At 41.9% G+C, this 24,228-nt stretch overlaps 1 protein-coding gene across 4 annotated transcripts in view; it reads right to left on the bottom strand.

The window, feature by feature from the left end:
- LOC306884617 (NACHT, LRR and PYD domains-containing protein 12-like) overlaps window positions 1-24,228 on the bottom strand; it is a 56,515-nt gene that overhangs the window by 12,254 nt on the left and 20,033 nt on the right. For 3 of the 4 annotated variants that reach the window (XM_079440629.1, XM_079440630.1, XM_079440632.1), the window contains 3 exons: window positions 16,703-16,873; window positions 7,892-8,062; window positions 1,933-2,103 (listed from right to left, as the gene is read on the bottom strand). In XM_079440629.1, coding sequence (XP_079296755.1) covers window positions 1,933-2,103; window positions 7,892-8,062; window positions 16,703-16,873 — 513 coding nt within the window. Of the gene's footprint in view, window positions 1-1,932; window positions 2,104-7,891; window positions 8,063-14,619; window positions 14,672-16,702; window positions 16,874-24,228 lie in introns of those variants that run through there. The other variant, XM_079440631.1, reaches the window with a different exon arrangement.

Genomic DNA, 24,228 nt, shown 5'->3' with positions numbered 1-24,228 from the left:
TGCCCTGGAACTGCAGGGTTGACAGACAAATCCCCGGAGGGCACCGAGGGGAGACGGTCACCGTGTGCCGCGGTGTAAGCCGCTCCACCCCAGTAGGGGTCGTCCTCTGTAGTCCTGGGGCTCACCCGTCAGGACCTCTGAACGAACCAGACCCTGCAAGGCAGGACCCAAAGAGACACATTCGGCAGCTCGCTGCCCAATGATCTTCTAAGGGAATCAGTCTCTCGAGACTGACCTCTGGGTTCAGAGAAGCGGCCAGACTCGATGCGGCGCACCGGAATGAGACGCGTAATCTGGCGGCTGAGGCGAGTTTCTCGGCTCCGCGCTGCCGGGCGGACAAACCTGAGAAATATACTCGCTGGGACCGGCTGTGCCCTGGAACAGCGGCAGGGTCAGCAGACAAGTCCCTGGAGGGCACCGAGGTGAAGTGGTCACCGAGTGCCGCGGTGCAAGCCACTCCACCCCAGTAGGGGTCGCCCTCCGCGGTCCTGGGGCTCACCCGTCAGGACCTTTTGCGCGAGGAGCTGGTATGCGGAGGAGGCTGCGCCCGCCCAGCAGCCACCTGAGTTTAGAGAGCGCGCATACCCTCTGCCCACCAAAGATGTTGTAAGCAGAGCAGGAGCCTTCAAAGGCGATGCCGTAGAGGGAGACAGATAGCTCGCAAGCGTCTGTTCAACCCGCGGCATCGCCGCATACCCGCGCTCATTCAGTTCCCGCGGGAACGAATGGCCGGGACGAAAAGATTTCACCCACGATCTCGACACCTCGGTGAGGAGATCGGGGAAAACGGAAGGCTCCTGTGTAGAAGTAGCTCTCTGGGGCGAGAGAGGCGGCGAAACCTCGTCAACGCTTGTCACATCAACCTCCTCGGAGGAAGAGAGACGAAGCGTTGAGCCCTCGTCTCGGGGGGAAGAGACCGCTTCCAAACCGAGAGATAGGGACATGCCCGTCTGACTCTCGCCAGCCAGATCAGCCTTTTTCTCTTTTTTTTTCTCTCCGCAAGCCCCGCGAGTGCAGCCGCCGCTCTGCCTTTTTTTTCTCTGATTTAAAGGCAGAAGCCGGACCGGCTTTATTCATTTTATGCTTGTGCAAACACTGCAGCTTACAAAGCTCATAGTTATATCATATTGGGGTGACAGAGGCGGCGAAACCTCGTGAACGCTTGTCACATCAACCTCCTCGGAGGAAGAGAGACGAAGCATTGAGCCCTCGTCTCGGGGGAAGAGACAGCTTCCACACCGAGAGACGGGGCGCCAGATCTGGCGGATACGGGAGGAGATAAGGACATGCCCGTCTCACACTCGCCAGCCAGATCAGCCTGCGAGCCCCACGAGTGCAGCCGCCGCTCTGTCTCGGCAGCAGCGGGACCGGCACCGCGTGGGGAGCTCGCGAAGGCTCCCTTCTCGAAGAGAGCCCTCCGGGTGCGGAGACCGATTCTGCGTGCTCCGCACCCAGGCAGACCACGCAAAAATCGTGTGTGTCCTCGCTCGTGATATAGCGAGGGCAAGGATGCACACACGACTCAAAACGTGGTCTGAAAGCTTCACCCCTGAGCTTGCCCTTGGCTTTGGCATGATACTGAATGCTTTCCACTTAAAACTAGGACAAACAACAGTAAATAAGACTGACACACACAGAGCGCTTCGCTGAATGACAAAAAGCTGAAGCCGGCTCCGCCGCACGTGCTTATATGCTTCCTGGTCGTGACGTCACCCCGCCCGTGACGCCTCGCCCTTGTTTGACTGATTACACATCATATTCAGAACCTGGTCACGCTGAAGGCGTTCCCATATGCGTTTCGACGCAGCTCGAAGTTCCTGGAAGGGAACTATCAATATCTGTATTTTATGCAAAATGTCTGTCTTATGCAGATCTGTCTTAATTGATGACATTATTTACTACATAGCATCTGTGAATCATATATGATCTTACCACAGTGTTTCCAGTTTACAGTGAGGATCCTGTAGTACATCAGAAAGCAGCTTCACTGAATCTCCTAGTTTATTCCTCGACAGATCCAGATCTCTCAGGTGTGAGGGGTTTGATCTCAGAGCTGGAGCCAGAGCAGCACAACCTTCATCTGTGACGACACAATTATACAACCTGTAGAGAACAATGACACACTCTTCACTCTCTCAGATCAGACCAGTTTAGTGTAGCAGAGGCCAGCGGGTAAGTGCTGTGCAGGTTAAACTCTCAAGTGGCGCTCTAACTGACTTTAGCCTCCTCGTTAGAGCGCCCGCCTCCCACGCTGGAGACTGTGGTTCAAATCCTGCTCGGAGCGGGTGGAGTAGGACCGCGACATTAGCTGTGAATCCATTATTAAAGAGAAAGTACAAACTTAAAGCACAAATCAGTATTTGATGGATCATTGGACTGAGGTCTAAAATGTCACAGAACACAATCATGATCATAAAACATTTAAGGAGTATTTTCTCCTTAAAACTGCAGTGTACCAAAGACAGTCTCAAAAATACGGTTTGAAAATGTTGCTGTTTCCGTGCAGTGTTAATTTCGTTGACTAAGACGACGACGAAAAATATTCGTCAACGAACCTTTTTTCTGTGACTAAGACGAGACGTTGACGAGCTAAAACTAATATCTGATGATAAAAACTATGACGAAATTTATGCGCGTCTTCGTTAACAAGACGAGGCGGGACTAGAATGTTATTTGAGGACTACCGGACATTCAAAATACATCCTATAGGCTAAGTTAACTGACTTGTCTTTCAGAATGTGCGTCTCTGTCATTGGATAAGGTGCGTTTGCATATCCAGTCTCAGTATGGCAGCCGCAGTGGACGGATAGGCTACCAAAACGCGAACTAGCGATCTGAAACAATGGCCTCAGCAACCGAAGGGTTAGGGAGTGGGTGACCAGACGTCCCGTTTTTCCCGGGAGTCACAATTCATTGTCGATTAACTTAAAGTCAGTGAAGGTGCGATAGGCGGAAACGCGCTGATAGAAGTGCTCTCTCTCGCGCCCGCTCCACTTCTTCAGTTCTCATACAGCGCGCGATCAGTTCTCAGTGCTCAAATACACACACAGCAGTCCAAATGTCTCTCATGTAGAGTATCTCACGGTAATACAGTCCGTTATGGTTTAAGTGCGCTTAAACAGGTGGGTGAAAACTGAATGTATGTCAGTAGGCCATTACATGCATACCTTCCATCTTAAATGGACAGCATTCCTAATTATCTGTCATAAATGTTAACCAACAAAAGATGTTAAATAAATGTATACTTAAGTAAACCTACTGTATCTGAAAAATTAGTTTAATTTATATTTCTACCAAAAAATTAAAATTTATTCCAGTTTTTCCAAATTCAATCCTTGATTCAAATTTCTCATAACTAAGCTTAATTGATTTGGTCTAAAGAGAGAAGAATTGATGACTGTTTTTGTTTAAATACTACATATAAAATAGCTACCAAAATAAATGTTGGCAACTGCAGTTTGACTAAAAATGCAATGACTTTTCGTCGACTAAAACTAGGCTAAAACTATGATAGACTCAAATGACTAAAATGTGACTAAGACTATTAAGTATTTTCGTCTCAAGATAAAGACTAAGACTTGCCAAAATTAACACTGTTTCCGTGAAACAAATCTTTGGTTTTAAATATTAGAAGATAAAAGATTTTAGATTTTAGATATTAATTAGTTGTGTACTCGGCTTTAAAAGTGTGCAAAATGTGTTATTTCAATAACTTAAAACTATTTAAATGACTTTGATTCAAGAATATGGAATAAATGGATGGGATTTGTAATGGCAAAATTGCCTGTTCATAATTCTAGAAACTCTCTCATAATGCAAACATATTCAAGTCCGTAAATATGTCTAGAATAACTTTTGCTGCTGAATTATCCACTAGGTTATAATATATTTGACATAGATTATAAACATACATATTTTATCATATTTATTTTTTATTTTATTTCTTTATAATGACTTAGTTCATTGTTCCCTCTGATTTTTTTTCTTGCTGAGCAAAACTTTTCTCTATTGGGCGGACATTTCTGGCACCTGAGCAAAAACATTCTTTATACCAGACCTGTACAGCGATCACGAAAAAGTGTGTAACTCTTAACTTTAATGTTATTTATATCTGATTTGACCCTTGATGTAACTAAATGATGTATATTTTAGGTTCCATGAGAAAACATTATTACAGTACAATACACTGCCATTCAAAAGTTTGGGATCAGTACATTTTTCTAAAGAAGTTTCTTAGGCTCATCAAGGCTGTATTTTTTTATAAAAATTTAATTTAAAATAAAAGTTATTTATTTTAATATACTTTGAAATACAATGTTACGGAATATGTGGTTGTAGATAAACTAAAGCGAACACGGAAGACGACGAGGCATCAACTCACTTTTTCCATTTATTAACGAGTAGACAGGACGATGAAACAAACCAAACAGAGTGCTTATAAAGGAACAGGACAAAGGAGTAAACGAGATAATTAATACAACACAGGTGATGAGAATGATTGATTAACTGATGACTGGAAACTAGAACAGGAAAAACCAAATAAGGGCAAAACAGAACTGAAAGGAAAACCAGAAAAACCCTAAACTCCTAACATATAATTTATTCCTATGAAGAAAAGCTGAATTTTCAGTGTCACATGATCCTTCAGAAATAATTCTAATATGCTGATTTATAATCAATATTGGAAAAAGTTGAAAAGTTAGAAAAAGTGCTGCTTAATATTTTTTTGGGACCTGTGATATTTTTCAGGATTCTTTGAGAAATAAAAAGTTAAAAAGAACAGTGTTTATTCAAAACAGAAATTTTGTGTTGCAATATACACTACTGGTCAAAAGGTTGGGGTCAGTAAATGTTTTCTTTCTTATTATTTTTTTACATTAAAACTTTTATTCAGCAAGGATGTGTTAAATGGATAAAAATTGATTGCAAAGACTTATATTATTATTGATATATTGATATATTGTTAGAAAATATTTATATTTTTAATTAATGCTGTTCTTTTTAACTTTTTATTAGCCTAATCAAAGAATCAAAGAAAAAAGGTTCTAAAAATATTAAGCAGCACAACAGTTTCAACACTGATAATAAATCAGAATATTAGAATGATTTCTGAAGGATAATGTGACACTGAAGACTGGAGTAATGAAGCTGAAAATTCAGCTTTGCTTTACAGGAACACACTATATTTTAAAATATATTAAAATAGAAAACCAATATTAGAAATTGCAATAACCTAAGAGTTCATAATATTACTGTTTTTGTTTTTCTTCTGTATTTTGATGCCTTGATGAGCATAAGTGACTCCATTAAAAACAAGGTCAATTATTTATAAGGTTTGTAATATAGAGCTAATATAATATAATGTAATATAATATAATATCAACACAATGAAGCATTTAAACAGATAGAAGATAATAGAAAACAAACTGAAGCATTTAAACTGAGATCTGTAAGTTAAATATAATAAAAGTGAATTCTTCAATAGCTATCTAAACATGGCTATGAAGTACAGTTTGCACAATACACCTGTGTGTGACTGTAAATGTCTCAAGAGTTTTGTTCCCGTTCTGTGCCCATCCTCCGCTATTTCCAGCACTTAATCAAGCCACTCTTCTTTAATACATGAGGAGCTTTTATTTCACATGTCACTGCGTTTGCTCTCGTGGTAATCTAACTCATTTCATCCGCAACCATTGAAGTATTGGGTTTGGCGCACATCATTCTCTTTCTATGAAACCTGTAAACCGCATTCACCGGTTCTAACTCTGTAGCAGCAGCAGCTCTATAGCGCTTTACCCGAGCATTGCAATTCTTTCCTTTTTACTACAATACAATCAAATGGCTTTCCCAACTAATTTTTTTGCGTGTGTGCAGCACGCTAGTTCATAGTGCAAGGAATGAAGTTGACAGAAATGCATACTAGGGATGGGCATTTTTGGCAATTTCTTATTTCAATCATCGATAGGTTTCAAAAATTATTAATGAGTACTCAGGGGCGGGGCATGGCCGTAATGGAGATAATGAAAATATCTGAAGACTATTATGAAAAGGAATGTTAAAAATAAAACTATGACATGAAAACATGTCTATCAAAACATGAACACATGATTAGAACACTGTTAGATTATGATTATGATGCAGTAATGTTATTAAAAAAAGAAGCATCGTGCTGTTGCATATATCTTTTGTGTTTTTGACCCGCCACCTACTGGACATTTAAGGTACTACTCGTGACATGTTTACTTTCACTTTCGTTTTCTCTCAGTGAAGATCATCTAAAACGCAATGTACTTTGAGTGGGTGATTTCTTCGTTTGAGCCTTGGATATATATGTCCACAAGTGCCATATTTCTGTTAAAACATACTGATGTCCATAAGGAGTTGTTTAATTGTTGAAATTGATACTGCATTTATTGTGGGAAAACAAATTGCTTTAATAATTAATGCTACATGCTAACGGTTTAAGGGAACGTTAGGTTTCTCTGTTTAACACAACATGCATATATTTATAGTATATACAAAGCTAAAGTAATGTTGTGAAGAAACTATGTACATTGTATTGTTTAACTGTATATGTCATAGATATAAATGTAATGCTTAAACATAATTTTCTTCTTTGTTTGTAGTTTTACAGTTGAAAATAACCAGTAAAGTCACCAAGGTCACAATACTGCTTTCTGGATTTTTCTTTGTTCGCTATCTGTTAACCCTTTGCTTAAGTGACGCATTGGTGAGAACAGAATAAGCATCTAAAAACGAATAGCTGCCTGAGGTGAAGCTGACTTTATGCCAATAAACTGAAACCCGTTCTATGACACTTCCTATGGTATTAATCAGATAACCTAGATACATAACATAAACGTAACATTACAACTTGTATCTACACAAAAGGATGCATATGTTTGAACTTTGCATATGTTATGCGCTATAGCGAGAGAGAGAGAGAGAGAGAGAGAGAGAGAGAGAGAGAGCGCTTTCAACAGCGCTGAAACACGAGTAAGGACAGGATTTACTATAGATTTCACATTTTATATAAAGTTCTCATTATAATGCTTATGTCATTCATGTTTTTGGCAGATGTGCGCTACATTTTCATCTACATTATCAAGTGATTCTTAAAATCGTCTGCGTGTTTTTGAAGCCATTACGAAAACAATTTTAATTTAAGTAAAATTGTTGAACAAATATGACGAAATAAAAATCACTGCTACATTATTATAGGATCAGTATATAAAAAGAAACATCTAAAATTTATATGACCGTCTCAAATAACTCAGTCAATTTCGGGCATTGCATTTGAGTATGAAAACACTGGTAATATGCAGCGCATTCAGCATGTAAATAAATGTCAATATCCCAACGCATCCTATATTAGATTAATCAGATATGTATGTAGCTAACCCAGACATCACTACGTGACTTCAAAGCCAAGCTTCTCTCTCTTCTCACATCTATACTTTGAACCGCATGCTGTTGCAAGATAAACAATCAGAGCTCAGGGTGCTGCCCAAAGTGATGCTAGAACCAATCAGAATTGTTTTTTTTCCTCCACGATCATCGTTTTCATGATCGATCATCGCTGTCACGGCCGAGTACTCGATCGCTGTTGCACATCCCTAATGCATACAGACAGTTTCTGTTTGTGAGAACTTGAAACCGTTCTGTTTTGACCAAGATTGTATTTTGTTTATCTTCAGTTGCATTTTTCCCTTGATGGTATTCATGTCCTTGCTTCTGTATCAAATGCAGATATCATCTACATATAAACTACAGTGAACATCAGAACTAATTCCACTTTTACTATGCTGTTTATTTAATACTAAAAACCTGAGGCTGAACACTTCATATTTACTTTAAATGTGCTTCATGTGAGAGTCATATATGATCTTACCTCAGTGTCTCCAGTTTACAGTGAGGATCCTGTAGTACATCAGAAAGCAGCTTCACTGAATCTCCTAGTTTATTCCCAGACAGACTCAGTCGTCTCAGGTGTGAGGGGTTTGATCTCAGAGCTGAAGCCAGAGCAGCACAACCTTCATCTGTGACGCCACAATCTCTCAACCTGTAGAGAACAATGACACACTCTTCACTCTCTCAGATCAGATCAGTTTAGCTGTGAATCCATTAGTAAAGAGAAAGTATAAACTTAAAGCTGCAGTAATTTTTTTTGGTTAAATATGATCCGAAATCAGTATTTGAGAAAATACAGTACATTACCAGCCAGTGTTCAAAACTATCTCCTTACTTTAGCCTGATTCACAACGGTTATCTTATAATAATGTTTTATAGGTGTAGGATATCAGAGACTGAATCAGACAATTTTAAGATGCATCAGGACACTGAAACCTGAGGAGCTGGAATGCAGAGAGGCCTTAAGGAACAGGACGTCATAAATCCAGTTTGAAGCAAGCAATCCCAACTAGCAAGCCTCTTTCACCAAACAACTTGCAACACTGAGACAAACGAACACTTATTGATAATCCCAATTCAAGAAGGAGACTGTCAAATTTGTTGCAAGTAATCAAGACTGATGTTCACATGTAAACCTGTGATAGGAAATCACTAGCTACAGACTCTCTTGGGCATGTCTCCACACATAGAAGACAGTCCAAACCAACATTCCTTTGTCTAAAGAACATGCCTTCGTTCTCCTTAGAACTGCACAAAGACTTTCTTCTCCATATGCACATAAAATCATCCTAAAAGGACATTTTTATGTTGTACCCACATATCATGTTTTAATCAAATAATATGTATGTCTTTTTAATCATTATTGAATAGCTGAGGGATTCCAATTCATGTTTAGTATCTATGAGTTTGAAAATTAATGCTTTAAATGTTTCTTCCAATCAATTCTTTGTCAAATGCATCATAGTCTTGTTATAAAAATCAATGTTGAAAAGGTATACTTTGCACGAGCCTGTAAAGTTCAGACCTCTGAATGAACAGATTTATTAGAGGGGTGGAGAAACAAAGCAATACCCCAAGCAAGGACAGTATCTAATTGGTCAAGACATCCAGATGGGATGTGTCCAGAAGCGAGTTTAAAACTGTTGTCCCTCCTTCTTTCTTTCTCTTTTGTTCTCTCTTAGCTCTCGTACTCTCGTCCCTCTCACCGCGTGCTGCTCTTTGAGCGTGCTCTGGCCCACGTGCCATAATGAGAAGGAAAGCAACATAGTCTCGTTACATCCTTTTATTTTTATTCTTTTACTTTAGTTTATTTTCTTTCCGTGGAGTTTCGTGTTCTAATGTAAGTTTGCTACAAAGTCCAGCTCCGACCCGCTTCAAACTTCAACCAGAAAGAACTCTGCATCCTCAGCCAACGCCCAAAAGACGTCACTTCAAAGACTACTGAACTTCCAGCCAATCAGACACTTCGGGAAACCCCCGTCAGCAACGACGACACAAAGGAAACCCCCTAACAAGGCAAAGCAGGCAAGCTACACCTCCAAATTCTAACTGAATCAGGTGCAGTTAATATAAATCTTAGCCTCATTGAGAAACTCAAAACGAGGGTTAAATAAGTGATTGATGGTTGTTCAGGTCTATGCAATTGAACATATTGCTGTAAACTTGGGATTTCACATTTCCATTCTCTTAAACTCATCCTTTCCTCACTCTCTGTCACGGAAGTAATCTGGAGGAAGCAAGGATGCAAGCAAACATGGATTTAATAAGGTCAGATGACAACACACAGAACCAAAGTCTCTCGGGTGGGCAGGCGACGCAGGGACAAGATGGACAGCGTGCTGATGATGAGTGGTGATGGTGAACCCAGTGCCGGTGAACCTCCAGAAGACGAAAACCACGAAGACTCCAGACAGACGAGGACCAGGAACACTGAAGCAGACGACACACGAAGCACGATACGGAGGACATCAAACAACGATCTGACAAAGACAGGAGAGTGCGGTGAGACTTTATAGGTGAGTGGATTGGCAGCAGCTGGTGCGGGTAATGAGATCAGCTGGCGCGCTGATGAGCACTGAGCGGCGACGCCCACTCACACAAGCACACACACACACACACACACACACACACAGAGAACAACAATGCACGAGACATGAAGAAACCAGTGAATTCATGAACCGTGACAGTACCCTCCCTCCTAGGAACGCCTCCTGGCGTTCCCAGACTCCCTTACCTGTCGATTGTAATCATCAATAAGGGAGTGATCCAGAATGTCTCTAGCAGGTACCCAACTTCTCTCCTCCGGACCGTAACCTTCCCAGTCCACCAAGTACTGGAATCCGCGTCCCCTCCGCCTAGAGTCCAGAATACGATTGACCGAATAAGCGGGTTCCCCTTCTACGAGTCGCGGCGGTGGGGGAACCGGGGCTGGCGGATTTATGCGTGCATAAAACACAGGTTTAATTTTGGACACATGGAAAACGGGATGAATCCTCCTGTACACTGGAGGGAGTTTGAGGCGGACTGTCACCGGACTAATGATCTTGGTGACAGCGAACGGGCCAATGAATTTAGGAGCAAGTTTATTAGACACGGAGCGGAGCGGAATGTTCTTAGTAGAAAGCCACACTTTGGAACCGACGACGTATACGGGAGGTCTAGACCGGTGGCGATCGGCCTTGGCCTTGGTGCGCGCTCCCACCTGGAGTAGAGTCTCGCGGGCTCTAGTCCAAGTGCGATGACACCTCTGGACAAAGGCGTGGGCGGAGGGAACCGCGACTTCGGATTCCAGACTAGGAAAAATTGGTGGCTGGTAACCTATACTACATTCAAACGGAGACAGGCCCGTAGATGACACTGGTAACGAATTGTGGGCGTACTCCACCATTGACAGTTGTTGGCTCCATGAGGAAGGATTCTTGGAGACCAGACATCGCAACGTTCTCTCCAAATCCTGGTTGGCTCTCTCAGTTTGACCATTGCTCTGGGGATGAAACCCTGAGGACAGACTAACAGTAGCACCCAGCAACTTACAAAACTCTCGCCAAAATTTGGACACAAATTGGGGACCTCTGTCGGAAACCACGTCCGTCGGGAGGCCATGTAACCGAAAGACGTGGTCAACGACTGTTACCGCTGTCTCCTTGGCTGAGGGTAATTTGGGCAAGGGAATAAAGTGGGCCGCCTTCGAGAATCGGTCCACCACGGTTAAAACTACCGTGTTACCCTGAGAGGGTGGGAGGGCGGTGACAAAATCTAGAGCGATATGGGACCAGGGTCTCGAAGGGACCGGCAGTGGTTGAAGGAGCCCATCTGGGGGTCTATTGGAAGTCTTACCAGTGGCACAAACTGAGCAAGCCAAAACAAAACTGTGAACATCACGAGCCATAAGTGGCCACCAAAATCGTTGCTTGACTAAAGATGTAGTGCGACTGACTCCTGGATGACAAGCCACATTGGAACAATGACCCCACTGAATAACGTTGGACCGTAATCCCTCTGGCACAAATAACCGGTTCGGTGGGCAGCCGACCGGAGGCGTTACCCCTTGTAAGGCTGTTTTGACCTTCGATTCGACCTCCCATGTGAGTGTGGAGACAATTAGTGTCTCTGGAAAAATGCACTCGGGAGTAGACGGGCGATCGGAACGGTCAAAAATACGTGATAAGGAATCGGGTTTGATGTTCTTGGAACCCGGGCGGTACGAGAGAGTGAAATCAAAACGTCCGAAAAAAAGTGCCCACCGAGCCTGCCTGGAGTTCAATCTTTTGGCAGTTCTAATGTATTCCAAGTTCTTATGATCGGTCCATACGATAAAAGGTACCCCCGGCCCTTCTAACCAGTGACGCCATTCCTCCAATGCTAACTTGACTGCCAACAACTCTCGGTTACCAATGTCATAATTACTCTCGGCAGGGGACAAACGATGGGACAAAAACGCGCATGGATGCATTCTGTCATCCGCCGGAGAGCGCTGGGATAGCACTGCACCTACCCCCACCTCTGACGCATCGACCTCCACCACGAACTGACGTGATGGATCAGGGGTGACTAAGATGGGGGCTGAAACAAAGCGGCCCTTCAGTTTGGCAAACGCAGCCTCAGCTGCGTCTGACCACCTGAACGTAGTCCTGGGGGAGGTCAAGGCGGTCAGAGGCGCGGCTAGTTGGCTGAAATTGCGAATAAAACGCCGGTAGAAGTTGGCGAAGCCCAGAAACCTCTGTAGGGCCTTACGGGAATCTGGACTTGGCCACTCCACCACAGCCTTAACCTTGTCAGGATCCATGCGCACTCCCTCGGACGACACAATGTACCCTAGAAAAGGAACAGACTGTGCATGAAAAGCGCATTTCTCCGCCTTGACAAAAAGCCCATTCTCTAGCAGCCTCTGAAGCACTCGCCGGACGTGCTGCACATGTTCCTGGAGAGATGAAGAAAAAATCAATATGTCATCCAGGTAAACATATATGAACTGATCTACCATATCTCGCAGCACGTCATTGACGAGTGCCTGGAAGACCGCTGGGGAGTTGGACAGCCCGAAGGGCATGACCAAGTATTCAAAGTGCCCCCTAGGGGTGTTAAAAGCAGTCTTCCACTCATCCCCCTTCCTAATGCGGACCAAATGATAAGCATTACGTAAATCCAATTTTGTGAAAATAGACGCTCCCTGCAATCTCTCGAAGGCTGAAGACATTAACGGCAAAGGATAAGTATTCTTTACCGTGATGTTGTTCAGTCTCCGGTAATCAATACAAGGTCGCAGGGACCCGTCCTTCTTCCCCACAAAAAAGAACCCCGCCCCCGCTGGAGAAGAGGAGGGACGGATGAACCCCGCTGCTAGAGAATCAGAAATATATTTCTCCATAGCCTCTCTCTCTGGAACAGAAAGTGAATATAACTTGCCCTTAGGCGGAGACGTACCTGGCAGTAACTCTATAGCACAGTCATAGGGACGATGCGGAGGGAGAGAAGCAGCCCGAGACTTACTGAACACCTCCTTCAGGTCGTGATACTCCGTGGGCACGTTTGACCAATCCACTGCCTCCTCCTGAAACGTAGAAACATAAACAGACGGACAAGCAGACATAAGACAAGACTCATAACATTTACTGCTCCACTCCGATACTGATCTCTGCTGCCAATCGATCCTGGGGTTGTGTTTGGTGAACCAAGGGTGACCTAAAACAATGGGTGCCAGGGGGGAGTCCAGAATGTAGAATGAGATGGTTTCGGAGTGGTTGCCAGATACAATGAGTGTGACGGGTCCAGTGGTGAAGGAAATGATGGGAAGGGCTTGGCCATTGAGAGCGTGAACAGCGATGGTCTGAGTGAGGGGTAGAAGGGGAGCTTGAATCTTGAGTGCAAACGTGTGGTCCATAAAATTACCCTCGGCCCCAGAGTCCAGTAGTGCTTGACAGTCGTGAGTGTGGACTGACCATCGTAGTCTTACCGGGAGGAGTGTAGATGTTGATGAGGTCTTCTCCGCAGAGATCCCACCCGACAGTAGCCTCAACCTTACTGCCGGGCTTGCCCCTTTAGCCGGGCAGTTGTAAGCAAAATGTCCTGCCGCGCTACAGTAAAGGCATAGGCCCTGGGACCTCCGCCTCTCCCTCTCCTCCCGGGAAAGCCGAGCTCGCCCGACCTGCATGGGTTCGTGATCGTGGACGGGACTGACCACGTCCCTGCCGCTGGCCCATAACTCCTGAGTGGTAGCATGAACTCGAGTGGATTCCGGACGGCCTCCCACTCTGGAGAGACGGGCATCCACCCGAATGGCCAGCTCGATCAGGCCATTGAGGGTGGGCGGCAGATCCAGTGTGTAAATCTCCCGCTGGACGCGGTCAGCCAGCCCATGCAGGAACATATCCCACTGCGCCTCCTCGTTCCACTGACACTCTGCCGCCAAAGTCCGGAACTCGATGGAGTAGTCGGCCACCGACCTCTCCTCCTGTCTGAGGTCCGCCAGGACCCGGGCCGCCTCTCTTCCCGCGACCGCACGGTCGAAGACTCTCCTCATCTCGGCGGAGAGTGTCTGGAACGAGGCACAGCATGGATCCTGGTTCTCCCACACCGCCGTTCCCCATAGCGCCGCTCTCCCCGTCAGTAAGGTGAGCACGAATGCCACCTTGCTCCGTTCGCTGCCAAAGGTTCTGGGTTGCAGGGAAAAATGCATCGAACAACGAGTCAAAAATGCTCTGCAAAAACTTGGCTCACCCTTGTATAGTTCGGGAGTGGGTAGGCGGGGCTCTGACAGGGAGACGTTCTCAGGTGGTACGAGGGGAGTAGGCGGTGTGAGTGACGCAGTGGGAACTCGCAGATGTTGTAATTGCTGGGTGAGCTCGGACACCTGCGTCACCAGAGCTTGAATAGCCCGACCCGATTCGGTCATGTTCCTCTCCTGTGTGTCCATCCGCGACACGCTGCAACGGATGAACTCCTCCAGAAGGGAAGAGGACCCGCTTGCTGCTTCCATCTGTGGTCAGATCGTTCTGTCACGGAAGTAATCTGGAGGAAGCAAGGATGCAAGCAAACATGGATTTAATAAGGTCAGATGACAACACACAGAACCAAAGTCTCTCGGGTGGGCAGGCGACGCAGGGACAAGATGGACAGCGTGCTGATGATGAGTGGTGATGGTGAACCCAGTGCCGGTGAACCTCCAGAAGACGAAAACCACGAAGACTCCAGACAGACGAGGACCAGGAACACTGAAGCAGACGACACACGAAGCACGATACGGAGGACATCAAACAACGATCTGACAAAGACAGGAGAGTGCGGTGAGACTTTATAGGTGAGTGGATTGGCAGCAGCTGGTGCGGGTAATGAGATCAGCTGGCGCGCTGATGAGCACTGAGCGGCGACGCCCACTCACACAAGCACACACACACACACAGAGAACAACAATGCACGAGACATGAAGAAACCAGTGAATTCATGAACCGTGACACTCTCTCTCTTTCTGCAACGTGTGAATGTGTGAATGCTTGTGTTCATATGTTAGATTAGTTTATGTCTTAGGTTTATATAAATAAAATCTGATTTATATTGAAAAGAGAAGTATCTTGTGTTTTCTGCTCACAAGTTAATGTCTTAATCTGCCGATCTTGTTACAATGCTGTTTAATAGTGTTTTCACTATATTTGGATTTTAATATCCAGTACAGAGTTTGTTATACGGTTCGTTCAGTGAATCGCCGTAACACTGATTCTGTTCAAATCCCTATAAAATCATAAATGATTCCCTTTGAGCTAAATTAAACTATTGCTTTAAATTACATATTAATATTATAAAATGTATAATTCCTACATAGGTGTAAGAGATAGGTTGTTTTTTTTGCGGTACGCTCAACGGATGAACATATAGAGACTGAAATGCTAGGGGAAAGGCTGCGGACCTTCTCACCATTATGAACAGCACTGTGACTGCAGTGGAGTCATTCATTTCCTGATGCACCACCATCTCTCAGGACCTGAAGTGGGATATTCACATAGACTCCATTGTCAGGCTCAGCAGAGGTTGTACTTTCTTCGCCAGCTGAGGAAGTTCAACCTGACACAGGAGCTGCTGAAACAGTTCTACTCTGCCATAATTGAATCCATCCTCTGCACCTCAATAACTATCTGGTTCAGCTCAGCTACCAAATCTGACCTCAGAAGACTACGGAGGGTAGTCCGGATAGCTGAGCGAATCATTGGTACAACCCTCCCCACTCTCCAAGAACTGTACTTATCCAGAGTGAGCAAAAGGGCTGGTAAAATCACTCTGGACCTCTCACACCCAGCACACTCCCTCTTTGAACTGTTACCGTCTGGTCGACGTTACAGAGCTCTGAGCACCAGAACGACCAGACACAGAAACAGTTTCGTCCCTCAGGCAATCCATCTCATGAACACTCAACAATAAATGTGGAACACATAACTATAATACATCCATATATTACTATATTACTATAATAATATCCATTCACCACATTCACTAATTTTATTTTCTAATTTCTAATTTGCACATACTTGACCTGTACATACATAGTTGTCTATATTATATATTGTGTTTTTGCTGCTTTGTACATTGCCTATTTGGATATTTGTATATTATTATTTTATTATCTGTGTCCTGTCCTGTTGCTGTCTTTCTGTTGCACTGTGGAGCTTCTGTCCCTACAAAAAATTCCTTGTGTGTGTAAACATACTTGGCCAATAAAGCTCATTCTGATTCTGATAACCATTAGGCAGTTTATTCCCACTATTAAATACCTGTCAGACACTTTATTTACATATTTTGAATGTTGAATTTTTGTTTAAAATAAACATCTCTGAGCTTGTACTCGGGTTGGAGTCAAAAGCTTCGTTCACTGTCTTTACTCTCCACTTACAGTATGAGACTGATTTCTTTTGTCATTTTGTCTGATGGTCTATATGCTCTACGTGTAAACAAGTAATCAATTTAATGTTTTTACTATTGGAAAAAAAGGGCTAAAATGAACACAGAGGTCCACACATGCACAAGAAACAAAGTTGGTCACACAATTTTTTTTTTACTTTCTGTACATCTTGACTGACAGATGCCTCGTCCAATCAGTGATAAGTATTCAATTTGCAAACAATACCTACTTTTTCTGTTTTGTCTGGCTTGTCATTGTGTTTTCTGACTTGCTTTGTGTTTAGATTTGCTATTGTTTTTAACATTTGTTGTTTTGTTTTTGGATTTGTAATTTTGTTTTCAAAATTGTAATTTATTCTGCACTTCACATACAATATACTTTACAGTGTGTCATATATGATCTTACCACAGTGTCTCCAGTTTACAGTGAGGATCCTGTATTACATCAGAAAGCAGCTTCACTGAATCTCCTAGTTTATTCTCAGTCAGATCCAGTAATCTCAGGTGTGAGGGGTTTGATCTCAGAGATGAAGCCAGAGCAGCACAACCTTCATCTGTGACGTCACAATAACTCAACCTGTAGAGAACAATGACATGCTCTTCACTCTCTCAGAACAGATCAGTTTAGCTGTGAAAAAATACAAACTTAAAGCACAAATCAGTGTTTGATGGATCATTGCACTGAGGTCTAAAATGTCACAGAACACAAAACATGATCATAAAACATTCAAAGTCTCCTTCAAGAAAGATAAGTGTTTCTTTGCTGCACTATGTCTTTATGCTAAATCTGTTTTATTAATGACAATATTCAGTATATACACTCACCTAAAGGATTATTAGGAACACCTGTTCAATTTCTCATTAATGCAATTATCTAATCAACCAATCACATGGCAGTTGCTTCAATGCATTTAGGGGTGTGGTCCTGGTCAAGACAATCTCCTGAACTCCAAACTGAATGTCAGAATGGGAAAGAAAGGTGATTTAAGCAATTTTGAGCGTGGCATGGTTGTTGTGTCAGACGGGCCGGTCTGAGTATTTCACAATCTGCTCAGTTACTGGGATTTTCACGCACAACCATTTCTAGGGTTTACAAAGAATGGTGTGAAAAGGGAAAAACATCCAGTATGCGGCAGTCCTGTGGGCGAAAATGCCTTGTTGATGCGAGAGGTCAGAGGAGAATGGGCCGACTGAGTCAAGCTGATAGAAGAGCAACTTTGACTGAAATAACCACTCGTTACAACCGAGGTATGCAGCAAAGAATTTGTGAAGCCACAACACGCACAACCTTGAGGCGGATGGGCTACAACAGCAGAAGACCCCACCGGGTACCACTCATCTCCACTACAAATAGGAAAACGAGGCTACAATTTGCACGAGCTCACCAAAATTGGACGGTTGAAGACTGGAAAAATGTTGCCTGGTCTGATGAGTCTCGATTTCTGTTGAGACATTCAGATGGTAGAGTCAGAATTTGGCGTAAACAGAATGAGAACATGGATCCATCATGCCTTGTTACCACTGTGCAGGCTGGTGGTGGTGGTGTAATGGTGTGGGGGATGTTTTCTTGGCACACTTTAGGCCCCTTAGTGCCAATTGGGCATCGTTGAAATGCCACGGCCTACCTGAGCATTGTTTCTGACCATGTCCATCCCTTTATGACCACCATGTACCCATGCTCTGATGGCTACTTCCAGCAGGATAATGCACCATGTCACAAAGCTCGAATCATTTCAAATTGGTTTCTTGAACATGACAATGAGTTCACTGTACTAAAATGGCCCCCACAGTCACCAGATCTCAACCCAATAGAGCATCTTTGGGATGTGGTGGAACGGGAGCTTCGTGCCCTGGACGTGCATCCCACAAATCTCCATCAACTGCAAGATGCTATCCTATCAATATGGGCCAACATTTCTAAAGAATGCTTTCAGCACCTTGTTGAATCAATGCCATGTAGAATTAAGGCAGTTCTGAAGGCGAAAGGGGGTCAAACACAGTATTAGTATGGTGTTCCTAATAATCCTTTAGGTGAGTGTATATCTGTACTAATATGTATGGGGGAATGATTGAGTGTGTGTTTGTGTGTGTGTGTGTTTACAGGTTTCTCATCCATCACTAAGGATAGTAAAATCTGAGATCACCTGCGCTGTGAGATATTATTTGTATATTGCAGTCCATTACCAAATATTATGTAATAGCATTCATTTTATTATCCATTTTTCAATCTGTTCATCCTCTGCAGGTTTGTGGGGGCTGCAGTCTATCCCAGCGTCTCGGGTCACAAACACACACACAAACCTTCATATCTGCGGTTAAGTTATAGTGTTATACCTACCTTTTCCATTTTGTCTGGCTTGTCATCAGGGGCGTCATGCACTTATTATTTTTGAGGGGGCACAGGTGGGATGGGGGTTGACACAGCAGTAGGCTTATGCTTTACTTAATTTCTCCTTTTTTAGGCTATTCGAAATATTCCCAGTAATTAAACTGCAAGTAAATGCATTTTGCATCTTTATATATCATGTTAGTTCATCTATAACGGCCAAATTAGCCTAATGTTCTATTAGGGTCATTCTATGGAAATATCCATTTTTCTGTCCCTAGCCTTTACAGAAATATTACACTTGAAAAACACTTTAGGGTTATGATTTAAAATGAAACAATATGTTATTTGAACAATTACACCTTCTTGAGCCATCAATATGGCAATGTTTGTTTTTTAATTAATTATATAGAATTGCAAGCATCACAAAACTGCTCGTCCCCACAGCCATGTACAGAGAAAAAGTGCTTTATTTTGAGGTCAAAAACAGGTTTTTCTACCATTTAAAATACAATAATGTATTCATAACTATCAAATATATGATGTAAATGACATAAAAAAACTAAACGGTGAATAAATATTATAAAATAATGAAAGTAGTGGTCCCCTGGAGTTGTGTCACTGGTGTTACCGTTGAACAAAAATAGTTTATTTTTAAATAAAAATCACACTGATGACATCACTTGACTTCCTTCTTCCTATTTCCTGAAGATCTATGAAGAAAGGCCCATGATAAGCCCACGGTCTCTTTTCAGTTATCAGAAATGTTCTTATTTATCTCTTGATTTCATATAAAGCTTTTGGTTGAACTTTGCTTTTAGGTGAAAGTTGCTTTATTGCTAGGGAATTGTAAAAAAAGTAGAATACAAATGGATTAAACTATTTAATTTAGTGAGTATACAATGATTGACAACATGCGGTTTGATACCTTGCAAAAGCCATTTTGTAAAATGCATTTTTGATGAAAATTGTGTGTTACTGTTTTGTTTTATTGAAAGGATCCCCATTAGCTACAGCCGTGCTGCAGCTATTCTTCCTGGGGTCCTAAAAAAAAATATATATACATAAACAAAAAACAAAAACAAAAAAAAATATAGAAAAAAAATAAAATATAGAAAAAAAAATAAAATAAAAAAAAAATAAATGAAAAAGTTAAAAATACAATAAGTAAAGCAAAATAAAAGTATTTTACAATACATACACACATATGCATACACCTACGTACACACATGTATATACACATATCAACGTACATATGTACCCTCATACGGGCATGAAAATACACACATACGAAAACGTATTCATACACACGCATATAAATATACCCACACATGTGCATGTACACACATGTTCACACACATATATATAAATATAAACAGTCAGATGTATTATTTTGCTAAATGCTGTTTTACATATAATTTAAATTTATTGACATTATTTGTAAGTATGATATGCTTTGGCAGTTTATTCCATTCCTTCATACCTCTAAACATAACAGTGTTCTTTACGGCATTTGTTCTTGCTATGGGTAAGGTAAAGTTGCCATTAGTTGCATGTCTGGTACTGTACTGATGATTGTCTACACTGAAAAAAAGATGCTTGAACAAAACAAAAGGCAATTTTGAAATGGAAATGTTTCTTATGAAAATTAATAGTGAATACAACAGTCTATCTTTGACCAGCAACCAGTTAAGATCTTTGTGCATTAGTATAATATTTCTCCTATAGCTGCACCTAAGTGCTACACGAGCAGCTCTATTCTGTATAAGTTGTAATTTATTCATATATTCACCAGTGGCGTTTGACCAAACTGCTGGGCAATAGTCTAGGTATGTCAATATTAGTACTTTCATCGCATAATTCATAATATTTGAAGTTAAAAAATGTGCATGTCTTCTCATAATAGATATACCTCTTCCCATTTTTGCAATAATATTATCAATATATTTTTTCCATGATAATCTAGAGTCTACTATTACACCCAGCAGTTTGGTCTCGTGCACTTGTTTAATGGTTGCGTTATTAATTTTAATATTAATTACAGGATTTTGATTAATGTTATAATTAGAACCTAAAATCATACAGTTAGTTTTTACTGCGTTTAGTGCCAATTTATTTAATTTGATCCAATCTACTACATCTTGTAATTCTATATTTAAAACAGTTTCTAGTTCCATTTGTGTACTTGCTGATATATATATAGTTGAATCGTCAGCATACATGACAATATTAGCCTTATGTAAAATGTACGGTAAATCATTAGTAAAAATATTAAATAATAATGGACCCAGACAACTGCCTTGGGGTACTCCACATGTGACATTTCTGATACCTGAAAAACTGCCATTAAAAAACACTGTCTGTGTTCTATTTGACAGATAACTATACATCCATGTGATTGCTGACTGCTCAAAACCATAACAAGATAATTTTGTTAATAACAGTTCGTGATCTATGATGTCAAAGGCAGCAGTAAAATTTAAAAATACAGCACCTACAATATTTCTATTTTCAATCCCTCTAAGCCAATCATCAGACATGTGAGTCAGTGCAGTGGCAGTGGAGTGACTTTTTCTGTATGCATGCTGAAAATCTGTTAATAAATCATTTGTATAAAAATAATTGTTAATTTGATCATATACTATAGATTCCATTATTTTAGATAATACAGGTAATATACTTATCGGGCGACTGTTGGGACCAGAGAAAGGCAGTTTTTTATCTTTGGGTAGAAGAACTATTTTAGCCTGCTTCCATGCATATGGGCAGGTACAGCAGATAAAACTGAGGTTGATAATGTGGGTTAGAACAGGGGCAATAGAGTCAGCAGCTAGTTTAAGAAGCCTGCTGTCAAGACCGTCAACACCCGGTGGCTTGTTTTTACAGGATTTTAAAAGATTCTTTACTTGATCTATATTTACACTTTCTAATTTAAACCTTGAATTTTTATTTTTCATCAGTTCATTTCTTATTAATAGATGAGATATATCATTACTTAGATTAGACATATTTTCTCTTAGTTTATCTAATTTACTTATAAAATAATCATTAAAATAATTTGCAATATCTATTGACTTAGTTATAAATTTATCCCCTGTTTCCAGAAAAGATGGAATTATTTTATTTTTCTTACCAGTCAGTTGATTTAAAACATTCCATAACTTCCTACTATCATTACCTATGTTTTTAACATGATTGTCAAAATAGATTTTCTTCTTCTTTTTGTTAAATTTAGTAACAGAGTTTCTCATTTTACGATATAGGTCCCAATCACATTTATTTCCTGTAGTAACTGCTATTCTTTTCATTTGATCTCTTATTTTCATAGAAGTTTTCAGTTCATCATCCAACCAAGGTGTGATGTTGTTCCTGACAGTAAACTTCTTTAAAGGCGCATGTTTCTCAATCAATGGCAAGAATAAATTGTTAAATTTAAAGAGAGCAATTTCTGGATTACTAGCTGCCAACACATCAGACCAACATATAGCTTGAACATCTTCAATAAACTTATCATTTTTAAACAATTTATAAGATCTTTTAAATAAGACTACGGTTCCAGATCCACTCAGCTTGGTTATTAACACAGAAATGATCAGATTATGATCACTGCTACCAGTAGGAATAGACAGTACCTTTTTACACAGTTCAGGGCGGTTTGTGAAAATATGATCTATACAGGTAGATGTTCTGGAGCCGTCGCTCTTAAAACATGTTCTTGTAGGCTTATTTATAAGTTGAGTAAGTCCACATGCATTTGCAGTAGTTAACAATTTCTTTTTCAAGTGGCAGTCTTTAGAGAACCAGTCAATGTTTAAGTCACCCATAAAATATATGTCCTGACTTACATTAGTATTTATATCCAGCATTTTACAGATAGTGTCAAGATATTCACAGTTGGCACTTGGTGACCGGTAACAGCAGCACAAAAGTATCGACTTTCGATGAGGTAGATGCACTTGCAACCATAATATTTCGATGTTAAAACTCATTAAATCAGTTCTTATTTTTACTGGCAAGTGATTTTGAATATAAAAAGCTACTCCACCACCAAAACCATTTCTGTCATTTCTATATATGTTGTAACCTTCAATAAATAGTTCTGTGTCATCAAAGGAAGAGTCCAGGTGAGTCTCAGAGATAGCAAGAATGTGTATTTTATACTCATTTAGCAGTTCAGCAACTTCATTGATTTTATTCCTGAGACTGTTTATATTAATATGTGCTAGTCGTAAGCCTTTTCTTGGTAATGAGTACATGAGTTTTATGTGCTGTCATACCTTCAAAGTTGCGCAGAGATTACTTAGGAGTGCTAGTGCGGGAATGGATGATGAGTTTGTCGTATCTGAGATAGGCAATGTCTCCTTTGTCACGTGCTTCTTTCAGCTTTGGCATCAATTCCTTTCTTTTTAACCGCACAGCATCAGTGTAATCATCATTAATAAAAATTTTTGTGCTCTTGAGATTCTTTGTTCTTTGCATAACCGCAACTTTGTCCTTGAAGTTCAGAAATTTGACAACAATAGATCTTGGTCTATTTCTAGCAGCTTCAGGTTTTCCTATTCGGTGTGCACGCTCTATCTCCATGTCTCTCTGTAGTTGTAGTTTTTGCCTGAAAATGTCCTTCACTTTTTCTTCAGAGTCTGCCCAGGATTCACCAGTGGATTCAGGAACTCCATCAATCACAATATTATTTCTCCTTGATTGACCTTCGAGATATTCTTGTTTGTCAATCATAACTTGCAGACTCTCACACAGTTTCACTATATCAGTTTCTATAATTTTTCCATGCTCAGACTGTTTAGCTTGAGTGACTTTAAGTTCATCTACGTCCTTCTGTGTATATTGTAAACTTACTTTTAGCTCTTGTAATTCTTTGGAAACATTATCCATTCTGGCATTCACTGAGTCCATAATAATTTTAACAAAGTCCTTGAACATTTCCTGTTGTTGCTGTAGCAGAGCCATGAACATATCTTTCTGCTGTTGTAGCAGTTCATTTACCTGAATGATGGTTGCATATTCCTCCTCTGTGTTCCTCAACTTTGGAGGAGCCATGTTCTGCTAGCCCTGGAAGCTGGAAAGCCTGGAGCTGGCCTGATGGTGGTGGCTGAAAGCCTAGAGCCGGCCTGGTAGTGTAGGCTAGAAGCCTGGAGCCGGCCTGATGGTGGTGGCTGGAAGCCTGGAGCCGGCCTGGTAGTGTAGGCTGGAAGCCTGGAGCCGGCCTGGTGGTGGTGGCTAGAAAACTGGAGCTGGCCTGGTGGTGGTGGCTGGAAGCCTGAAACCGGCCTGGTGGTGTAGGCTAGAAGCCTGGAGCCAGCCTGTTAGCGGTGGCTGGAAGCCTGGAGCCGGCCTGGTAGTGTAGGCTGGAAGCTTGGAGCCGGCCTGGTGGTGGTGGCTGGAAGCCTGGAGCCGGCCTGATGGTGGTGGCTGGAAGCCTGGAGCCGGCCTGGTAGTGTAGGCTGGAAGCCTGGAGCCGGCCTGGTGGTGGTGGCTAGAAAACTGGAGCTGGCCTGGTGGTGGTGGCTGGAAGCCTGAAACCGGCCTGGTGGTGTAGGCTAGAAGCCTGGAGCCAGCCTGTTAGCGGTGGCTGGAAGCCTGGAGCCGGC

This window comes from Barbus barbus (genome assembly GCF_936440315.1).
Source record: "Barbus barbus genome assembly, chromosome: 18".
Lineage (NCBI taxonomy): Eukaryota > Metazoa > Chordata > Actinopteri > Cypriniformes > Cyprinidae > Barbus > Barbus barbus.
Note: the sequence above shows the minus strand (reverse complement) of the source record. Positions and strands in the feature narration are given on the sequence as shown.